The sequence below is a fragment of the Drosophila subobscura genome, chromosome A (assembly GCF_008121235.1).
Source record: "Drosophila subobscura isolate 14011-0131.10 chromosome A, UCBerk_Dsub_1.0, whole genome shotgun sequence".
Lineage (NCBI taxonomy): Eukaryota > Metazoa > Arthropoda > Insecta > Diptera > Drosophilidae > Drosophila > Drosophila subobscura.
In genome coordinates, this window is record NC_048530.1 from 15,212,425 (window position 1) to 15,223,344 (window position 10,920).

Genomic DNA, 10,920 nt, shown 5'->3' on the forward strand with positions numbered 1-10,920 from the left:
TATTTTAACTGCGAAATTGAGTTATATTTATATTTACGGTAATGGTAAACTTCATTAATTTAATTAATCATTAATCAAACCTACAATACGCATGTTTTTCAAATGGAAGATCAAAATACGGTATATTTATAGTATACTTTTGAAATGAGAGGTTTATTTCGGTTTATTCTTGAGGGTCGTGCGGTATATTTGATCGATAAATCCACAGTCACACTGCAACACGTGCGCGCACGATATATATTTTGAGATAATTTAAATACCCAAATGCTATAGAAATGGTGGACAACATATCACTGAATGTGAGTGCCAAGGCATCGGCCGGGAAGCCCCAACAGAAGCAGCAACAGGTGAGTGTGCCCCCTCTCTGGGAATCTCGTGGCAGCCAACACTCAAACTTGTGGCCTTCGTTTCAGAAAAGCGCGCGGCAGCCCGTGGGGAAACGCGCTCCACCATCCAGCAATTTCGATTTCCAATTCAATGCGGAGAAGCCCAAGGTGAAGGCGATAGTGGTGCGGCGACGGGTGCCCAGCAAGGTGCAGGAAAAGGTCCAAGCTGCTCCTCCACTGCCCGCTGCTCGTGCTCCCGCTTCCACTTCCACGTCCCTGCTCTCTGGCGATCTCATGTTCAATGCCACCGCAGCGCCACCAGCTGCCCCAAAGCCCAGTCTGGGCAATGATCTAATGCTCAATGTCAGCGCAACGCCAGTGGCCGCTGCAGCGGCCAAGCCAAAGCCAAAGACCACGAGGGCCGAGCGCATGGGCAGCAAGAAACGCAGCAATCCAGTGTCCAAGCTGAGCGACGAGCAGCTCAAAAGCGCACTGAAGAGAAAAGGCCAACCGGAGAATCCCAACAAACTGCCACGCGCTGGCGACATCTTCAAGGCGCAAATCGAGGAGGAGCGAAAGCAGAAGCTGGCAACAGAAGAGCCACAACGGGAGCAGGAAGAACAGAAAGAGCAGAAAGATCAGCCGGAACAGAAGCAGGAGGCTGCCCCAACGGTGGCCACCAATCGCTTTCGCACCAAGAAAATTGGCCTCTTCGATCAGAGCGATGTGGAGGCGCTCAAGCAGCTGGGCCAGCGGACGGTGAAGCCCGTGAGGGAGACAATATTCGCGGGCAGCAAAGTGGCGAGTCTCGGGCTGCATGCGCACGCGGTGAAGAATCTGGAGGATCTGCTGAGCATAACAGAGCTTACCACGGTGCAGCAGAAGACCATACCGCATGTGCTGAGCGGCAAGGATGTGCTCGTGCGCTCCCAGACGGGCTCCGGCAAGACGCTGGCCTACGCCCTGCCGCTGGTGGAGAAGCTGCAGGCGCAGATGCCGCATATCAAGCGCACCGACGGCGTCGTGGCCCTGATCATTGTGCCCACCCGCGAGCTGGTCGTGCAGACGTACGAGCTGCTCCAGAAGCTGCTCAAGCCCTACACGTGGATCGTGCCCGGTTCGCTGCTGGGTGGAGAGAGCCGCAAGAGCGAGAAGGCGCGCCTGCGGAAGGGCATCAATGTGCTGGTGGGCACGCCGGGCCGCCTGGTCGACCATCTGCTGCACACGGCCTCCTTCAAGCTCTTTCGGCTGCAGTTCCTCGTGCTGGACGAGGCCGATCGCCTGCTGGAGCTCGGCTACGAGCGGGACGTCAAGCAGCTGGTGGAGGCCATCGATAAGCACCGGCTGGAGGCTAAGGCAGAGGACGAGAAGCTGCCGCAGCTGCAGCGTCTGCTGCTGAGCGCAACGCTCACCGCCCAGGTCCAGGAGCTGGCCGGACTCGCCCTCAGCGATCCCCTCTACATCGACAACAGCGACGAGGCAGCCAGTGCAGCGCTCAAGAGCAAGGAGGGCTACCAGAAAGACTCGATCGAGGCCCAGCTGGAGCCGGACGATGGCCTCGGTGAGTATCAGGAGGATGTGACGGGCGTGCTCAGCATTCCAGAGCATCTACACCTGAGCTACATCGTGGTGCCGGCCAAGCTGCGACTCGTGGCCCTCTCCTCGCTGCTGGCCAAGGAAATGGCCGCCAGCCCCAAGCAGTTCAAGGCCATCATCTTCATGAGCACCACCGAAATGGTCAACTTCCACCACGACATGCTCAACGAGGCGCTCACCCGGCGCGTCCTCGACGAGGATGACGAGAAGGTCAAGGAGAACGATGAGGACTCTGACGACCAGGACAACAGCACACCGCTGCTGCAGGGACTGCGCTTCTTCAAGTAAGCCAGGGATATAACATTTGATGTAACTACTCTTGCAAGCATTCAGCTCGCGGGCACATTTACACGAGACTGTTGGCTATAGATTGTACAAATCAGAGGCTGCCAGGAGCTATTCTAAGCTATCTAGAGGCAGTGAACTAGTCAGTGAAAGAATCTGGAAAGATATCAAATGAGACATTTTGTGAGAGATTCGTGTCCCCTTCTTGAGATATTCCATCCAAAATGTGCTTCAAATATTAACCAAGATGTTTCAGAACAATGCTTGATAAAAGTTTCACAAAAAGTCTTTCCAGCAAAAGGCACAGAAAATGTACCCACAATTTGTGGCAAAGGAAATATGTATTTCAAGTTAATTAATTTGTGAACGTAATACCAGTAGCGTACAGGATATCTGCAAATTTCTATATTTCAAAACCTGAAAGATAAGCAATCAATATTTGATTTATTAGTACCGAAAATTGTTATACAGAAACCTTCCACTCAATGCGCAGAGTTTGGCAATTTGGTTTGCCTTTTCTGTTGTAGTGCCAAGTCAGGCCATATATGACTCAATCTTTATAGCCGTAAGTGCCAAAGTTCCTACCCAATTACTAGGCAGACAAATTTGTAGAAATTCAATTTTTTCATTGCCTCTTGAACATATTTTGTTCGTAAAAGCGACACGTAAGGCCCGAGGGGAAATGTCCATAAATAGTAGAGATATTTATATGCTAAATATAAGCTAGAAAGAAACTTTCTTGTTGTATCTTGCTTGCTTTTATTTGTATCTGATTTGTTGTTATTTAAAGCCTAAGCTGGAGAATTAATAGTTTTAGCCAGAGCAACGCGACGGTATTCCGGCTGGTTGTTTTGGATGAAATGTTTGGCTTTGATATTTAATTTATAAATCCATCGGTTGGCTGCATAAAAAAGTAGCTGCAAATGGCCCAAATCAGTCCCTAAATGCATTTGCAGTTATGCATTTCAGTGCCACAGAATATTAGCAATCTACTCGTAAGATCTGTCTCTAAATTAACTCGAATGCTGAAAGCTATTTGATGCTTATCTTCCCTCTGGTTCAGCCTATCGAATCTTCATTGACACTTTCCATTTTGTTTTTGCAGACTGCACGGCTCCATGACACAGACGGAGCGTCAGGGCGTCTTTCGAGGATTCAGGGACTGCGCCAGCTGTGTGCTACTGGCCACCGATGTCGTGGGCCGTGGCATTGATGTGCCCGACATTAAGCTTGTGATCCAGTATACGCCGCCCCAGACCACGGCGGACTTTGTGCATCGCGTGGGCAGGACAGCGCGTGCGGGCCGCAAGGGCAGGGCAGTGCTCTTCCTGGCGCCGAGCGAGTCGCAGTTTGTGCGGCACCTGGAGAACAAGCGCATCCGCATACAGCAGGGCGACATGTACGCCTATCTGCAGACGCTGTTGCCGCTCGACGACGAGGCGCGTACCGTACAGGAGGCGGCGTCCAATTTGCAGCACAAGTTCCAAACGCTGCTCGAGGATGATCGCGAGCTGCATGAAAAGTCCTGCAAAGGTGAGGCTATCCTTTCACTCGTTTCCCTTTCCTCCAAGTCGGTGTCTCATTTGGCCAGTTCCCATGGCATTTACTTTTCCAACTGGTCCGCTGGACACTCTCTGTCTCTCTGTGCAAACTAGCAATTTAATTCTTTCACCAAGAGAACATTAACTTTGTAATTATGATTTTTTACGACACAGTTCTCGACGCGAAGCGACGCGACGCGACGCTTTTCTACAAAAAGCAGAAAAACAGACAGAAACACACTCACAATCCCACACACATACACAATCGCTATCTGTGCTATTTTTCCAATTATAAGTTGGACGTACTCTCCACGCCCCACGCCCACACGCCCACCCGCCCACTCGCCCCCAACCCCCGCTTAGCTCTGTGTCTCAGTAGGTCCCCTGGCCCTTGGACCATCATTGACGGGGCAACGCGCGTTAAAAACACAAAAATTATTTCATATTTGAAGTTAATTTCGATTGCGTGTCAAATGGATCCACTCCACGGACACGACCACGGCCACGCCACTCCATCTCTCCCTCTCTCTATACTGCCACCCCCAATAGTCAGGGCGGCAAGTGACCAACCAACGGGTCGGGCCGGGCTGGGCCGACTCCTTTCATCGTTCAGATCCTTTTTCCTGTTTTTTGCTTTTTATTTTTTATTTGTATTTCCCTTTCATATTTTATTTGATTTCCCATACCCACCAGTCGAATGTGCGTAAGGGGTATATACGTTTTCTTAGCAGCGGGCATATCGGTGCAATTCGGATTATATAAAAACATTTTGCGCTTAAAAGAAAATAGGAAAGAAATATCTAAAAAAGTGTTGTGGAAAAGGTTTTTCTATTATTTGTAAAGCTGCAAAATCCAATAACTATATTTGATAATTAACAATATAATCTTTACAATATATTTTATAGTGGTCTACGCTTATAGAAGCCTCTTTGCTATACGTATATCGCTAGTACTATTTCAGAACTTCATCTCAACCCCAGAATCAATCTTCGAGCCGACCTTCTCCTTGCAGCTCTTGACTCTTGCAGCTGATGGAATTCTCAGCATTCCTAATACTTCCTTTGAGGCGTTTTCATAATCTTCATTTTGCTTAAGCGAAACAGAAGCTCCACTGTCGGAAGTCAGAAGAGTTAGCAAGGCCAAAGCAAAAGTCTTCATTTATAGAGGGTTTACTTTAGGAATTCCTAAATTGCTGCTGCCTCACTTTAGTAACTAATTATGTGACGCTTGTGTACGCTCCAAGAAGTAGTAAAAAAGTTGGCGGAAAAGTCTTGAAAAATATCTGCGGATTTGCAAATCTCTGACTAGAATAAATATCCCTCTTTACAACACAAAATGCACTCCAAACTGCAGGGTATTTCGAGTGCGTGGCCATCAATTGTCTTTGCCATTACAACTGTCAATCCCCACCCAATCAATGGTAATGTTAATGTCCTGTTGAAATTGTAATTGCAGCCTTGGCTGGCCAAGGGATAGGAAAAAGTTAATTAGATGTTACCAAGGCCCTGGGCCAGCAGCGGCAGCAGGTGGAAGGGTTGTCCGAGTCGTACCGCCGCCTCACAAGGGTGGGGTTGTGGACAGCAAAAAAAGAAAAGCCGAAAGAACAACTTTTTCCCATGTTTTCCGATTGAAACATAAAGGAAGAGCTCAAGAAGCGACCAAGGAAAGGGCGAAAGGGGAAAGGGAAACGCTTCTAATCGAACGACGCGACGCCCACCAAATGGAATGCAAAATGATTCACAGGAATCGGAGAGATGGGTCTAGGCGAAGGCGGAGACGAAGGCGACTGATGGCGACTCGAAACAGGAAACGGAAACTGAGAAAAATAACCAAATGGCTTTCAGGCCAAAAACGCAAAACAATAGAAAGACAACCAAAGCCAAATATGATGGAGGAGAAGTGAAAGCAGCGACAGAAGAGCAAACAGCAAAGAGAAATGCAGAAAGGAGAGAGAAAGGGAATTGGCTGAAGAGAGGAGAGAAGCGTCGAGTGCAGTGGAGGGGAGTCGAGTCGAGTCTGTCAAAATGGCAACTCCAATTGCACTTAAGCGCCGAGTCAAGCGTCAAGGCAGGAAGCCACTTGGTAAAACTTAAGAGCAGCAACCGAAATGGGCAAACGGGGTGCACTAAAACCAACGTAGCCAGAGATACGAGACAGAGATACAAATACAAATACAACTCCTAGGTTGTAGAGAGAGAGAGAGAGAGAGAGATGTACATGTGTATGGGGCTGCAGTTTGCTGCTGCTGCTGCTGCTGCTTTGCTGCGTCCAATCAAAAAGCCATTAAAAAGTATTACGCTTGAACAAAACTGTACAAAGCAGCAGATAAAAGCAGTTAGAACAGCCAGCCAGCAAGCATCATCAGGGAGCAGAGAGAGAGAGAGAGAGAATAAAGGAGCCAATGTGGCTGAGAGCTGAGGGAAGACATCCAAAATGTGGGGAGGCTCTTCTGGGTGGCTGTGGGAATAGCGGGGACCCCCGCATTCCATCAGTAATTGAAACAATTTTCAAGTTGAAATTCACTTTTTGTTCTTCGAATCTCCAAAGCGAAATAGTTGGCTTGGGCTGGGCTGTTGCTGCTGCTGCAACCTTTCAACGTTTTGAGTCCAGTGTGCTACAGTGCGTATCAAGGGTGCAAGCATATCTCAAGGGAAACTGCAGGGAATACAATCGTATATTTATTAGCAATGATGGATTTCTGTTCAGTTTTTAGGGAAACAAAGAAACGTTTAGTCTTCGTATGAAAAACAAAATCCTGATGCCCAAATCTCGCCGGTTAGAGAGCATTTTCGATGCTTAGTCAGTTAGTATTCTACGAGTGCATTCTTAAGCGGCGTCAATTGGGAAAACTTTGTTAAATGCATCGCTAATAGTCGACTATTTATTAGTTTTTTAGATGACTTTCAAATAATAATAAATGATTAACCGATGTCATCAAAAAAATAAACCAAGTACTGAAAAGTAACAGCTGAATAACAGGATAGTTTTAGAGGCAAACATCGAGACTTAAAACAATTGAAATACAGTATTTAATTTGATTAAATTACTTGCAGCAGAAATACAATTAAATGTGAAAAGCTTGCCCAGAATTAATTCTTATGCCATCATTTCTCAGGGTTTTTGCAAGTGGCTATCACTCCATTTCTGACTATTTGCACCCACATAAAACATGAATTTGATGTACCCCTTTTTAAATATAGTCATTAAGCGGGAAGTAGCGCCCACCCTGTGGCTATCGGCTATCCCAACCACTAAACCCCACTGACTCGCTCCCACCACTTCGACATTGACCATCTTAAGCCACTTATTAGCTGCTACTCGCATGTGCCCCGTATATCCGCATATCAGAGTATCACATGAGCGAACCGCACACAAAAACAGGCATTTTTGCACACAAAAATCCAACGCCAGTGGAAGCAATCCTTCCTGCGAAAAGGCACAAAGCGAAAGCGTGGAGGTGGATGAAGAGGATTAAGAAGGACACAAAAGCAGAAGCAAAAACAATCACAACAATTTGCCACGCCTACAACACCGCAACAACACAAAGCAAATGAAACACACAGGGCAAACCGCATGGACACGCGCGCGCTTTATAAAAATATCCGCTTGCATTTTGGCCTGGCTCTCCGTTGAGCCGTCGTTGAGTCGTTGAGCCGCTGACGTGCGCATTAGCCACACCCCGTGGCAGGGCACACTCGACTGATGCAGGGTCACCACCACCCACTCTTCAATCACGCTCAAATTCCTTGCCAGCCGAGACAATGGGCCAAAACGCTGGCAGGACGACAGGCGGGCAGGCGGCTGGCGGCTGGCGGCAGGCAAAGTAGCATAAAAAGCCATTTTGTGCGGTTTCTGTGGTGAATTCAGTGTAGACTAAGAGACTGTAAGACTGGGAGATGGTATAGAGAGTATAGAGAGTAGTGGTAGCTCGAATGACATTTATTTTATTCGCTACTTCCGGCTGGCAGACGTCTCTAAACATCCGCTGCCGTCATACTTTTTGTTTATTTAATGTCTGCCACTTGACTGTAATCGCATTTGCGGCAATTAAGCCAGACCCAGAGACAAGGGCTTGACTTTGAGACTTTGTGGGAGAGACAGAGAGCGAGAGAGAGCCACACAGAAAAAGGACCAAAGGACCAAGAATGAATCGGGTGGGTGTGCGACTACGACTGCGACTGCGAGTGGCGGATACGTCGCACGGTTACGGAGTGAAAGGCGAGCCGCCTCGCTGCTGAGTTAATTGCTGGGGCAGGAACGTCTTTGCATTCATCTCGTCCAGCTACGTGCCACACCCACACCCTGCCACTTGCCCTTCTTTTGCCTGACATATCCACCCCAGGATATAGCCTGGTCATGGTGGGTGGGTGGGTGGGTGAGTGGGTGTTGCTTGAGGTGTCTATGTCTGTGTCTGTGTGTGTGGCTCAGATTTGCGGCTTGCGGTTCCTCGCCCCCTCCCCTGATACATGAGCAATCAATTATGAGACACTAAAAGCGGAAATGGAACTGCTTCATTTGCTTAATGATACTTGTAGCTGGGAATTGTTTTTGTTTTTGTTTGGACATAAAGTAGGCATAGAAATCGACTGGTAATCGACTGCAAAACACTGACTGAAGCCCCAAAAGGAAACGTTTCTGAAAAGTATTTAGTTTCAGTTTGGATCTGTGGCGTTCTAGCTGCAGAAACTCTCTTATTTTGACTCTTATTTGCTAGCGAGAATTATGCCACACAGCATACGAATTGGTTTCATATAATTATTTTATAATTATTAATTATCCGATAAATATGTACCCACTTGTGGTGCCTTTCCAGCTCCAAATGTATGCAAATATATGTTAAAGTATCACTAGTTTCCTTTTAAATAGAATCTCTTTTGGAATAGCCACGCCAACAGTTCATTTGCATTGCTTAACCCTGTCTGAGGTTCATGGGTTTTGTTGCGGTTTCAAATGTTTCCAGCATCTAGTGGGATCTCCTGTGCCTCCTCCTTCTGTGCTCGTCTGCCACTTCACATCTGCCCTGTTTTTCAGATGTAGATACGCATGGATTGTGTGTACATTTCGTTGCATTTTTCATTTCACATCGAATTTACATATCTCACTCTGGAGATGCTTATCGCGGGGTAACAATTGCGGTCTTTGTTGTTGAGTGCCACCGCAGTTGGTAATTTGATATCATTGTTGTATAATTTGGATTTGCCTGGCATAAGTGCTGCGTAATTAGCAAGGACATGCCCACAACACCAGCCAAATGGAAAGGAAACGAATAGAACAGAGGAGAGAGAACCCAGCCAAACCGAACAGAACCGAACCGAACCGAAACAGAGAGCCAGCCGCACAATGGAGAGACCGACATGGATGTGAAATCCTTTGCTGACATTGCTCATTTGTCATTTTAACAAATTTATTTTGTAATGAATGCCACACACACACACACACACACACACTGACACACACATGTGCTGCGGAGAGCACTTAAGCCAAGACATCAATTAATTCTAAAAGCATTAACATGCTACATTTTGCCCCCCTCTCACGCTCTGTTCTAACCTTTGTTTGCCTCCTCTTTTGTTTGATTTGCAGCCTTTGTGTCCTGGATGAAGTTCTATTCGACATTTCCCAAGGAGCTGAAGCCCATCTTCAACGTACGTATCGCCCACATGGGACACTTTGCCAAGAGCTTTGCCCTCAAGGAGGCACCCACCAAGTTCGCGGGCAAACATGCCGCACCCAAGGCGCCGCCACCCACCAATCAATTGACCTACACGGAGCGGTAAGTTCGAGAAATTCTAGAAGAATGTGTCGCATATCTTACGCCTTTCCTTTTGCAGCGATCCCGAAAAGTTGCAGCAGGAGAAGCGCAGCAAGCGACGCATCTACACGACGACAGTCAGCGGGGAAGTGCGTCAGATGCAGCCAAAGGATATGCCGAGCAAGGACCAGAAGAGGGGAGCAGCGGCAGGAGCTGGCGGACCACCGCCAGCAGGTGGTGCCGTTGGTCGCAGCAGCTTCATGAAGAGCCTGAACAAGTCGAGGGCTCTCAACATATCCGAGTTTGATAGCGGCCTCCCGTCGGTGGGGCCGGCCAAGCGACTCAAGAAGGCGTAGTTCGTGGAGGGGACCTCCCCAACCAACACGAGACCGCTTGGAGTCCGGGAGGACACATCGCTGCCAGGCTCTCCGGCCACTTTGCGACTCTTTATGCGCGCCATTTTGCTCCGGCCGCCTGGCTGCCTGTCCGCCGTGCCTGCTCAAGCATTTAATCGAAAAGAATATTGCTCGGCCAGGCTAAGATAAGAAATACAACAACAACAACAACAACAACAGCAGCAGCAGCAAGTAAGAAATAAGTTTATGTATAAGAAAAAAGTCTCTGGGAAGAAAAAAAAGAGAAATGAAAACGCCAAACGAGATGCGCTCATAAAAGTTTCATTTTTCTCAACTTTTAAGCCCGGACGTCCTGTGGGAAAAGTTGCGTGAAACCCGGCGAGCAGGCAGCATATTTTTTAAGCTCATCTCTCCACACTACCATGCGCTGTACACCCTTGCGGGGAGTGTTTTAGTGAAGTGAATGCAATATAATAATGTATATAGAATATTCTTGATCCATGAAGCCATGTCCAGCCTTGTCTAGCAGCCACAACTAATAAGCTTAAATTGATTTCAATTGCAACCCAAGTACTCTAGGAAGAACGAACAAGATTGAAGCTACTGACAAATTATAAGACCACGTTTATATCTTGTACCAGAGAGTGTCTGCAAAGAGTATCAAACACTTCGCTCAATCGCTCACTCTGTGTGGCTTTGCTTTCTTGTTTTATGATTACTTTTCCCTCTTTAACTTGATGTAATATATAAATATATTTTATTTGATTTTTTTCTGCTTATATTTTGCTGCTCTTTTTTGTTTCTTTTGTAAGATATTAGAAATCCATTTTCCGCTCACTGCAGATTCATTCAGTTTTGAAAATGTCAGAGAGTGCGGTCCGTGGCAGGGCCATCGTGGCGCGGTGCGGCGCGGCACGTGTTGCCTGATGGCTGCCTCGCCTTTTTATGCAACTGAAGCGCATAATTTGTTGGACAAGGCATAAATAAATATCAAAAACATATAAACACTCGCCTCACCCGCCCCCCCTCAGGCTCGACGATTTGTTTTTTTCGCCTGGCCTCGT

General features: G+C 47.4%; 1 protein-coding gene across 1 annotated transcript; it reads left to right on the forward strand.

Moving 5' to 3' along the window:
- The first annotated feature begins 205 nt into the window (after positions 1-205).
- LOC117899508 (probable ATP-dependent RNA helicase CG8611) lies at positions 206-10,635 on the forward strand. Its single transcript, XM_034809563.1, has 5 exons — positions 206-347; positions 414-2,206; positions 3,313-3,740; positions 9,332-9,521; positions 9,580-10,635. The coding sequence occupies exons 1-5, from the start codon at positions 276-278 to the stop codon at positions 9,854-9,856; spliced, it is 2,760 nt and encodes a 919-aa protein (XP_034665454.1). The 5' UTR covers positions 206-275; the 3' UTR covers positions 9,857-10,635.
- Positions 10,636-10,920: the final 285 nt, after the last annotated feature.

Excerpts from the sequence above, each read along its gene's own strand:
- LOC117899508 (XM_034809563.1), top strand. The coding sequence starts at position 276 with ATGGTGGACAACATATCACTGAATGTGAGTGCCAAGGCATCGGCCGGG. Across the intron at positions 2,207-3,312 it reads CAGGGACTGCGCTTCTTCAA|ACTGCACGGCTCCATGACAC; the intron begins GTAAGCCAGGGA and ends TTGTTTTTGCAG. Across the intron at positions 3,741-9,331 it reads GCATGAAAAGTCCTGCAAAG|CCTTTGTGTCCTGGATGAAG; the intron begins GTGAGGCTATCC and ends TTTGATTTGCAG.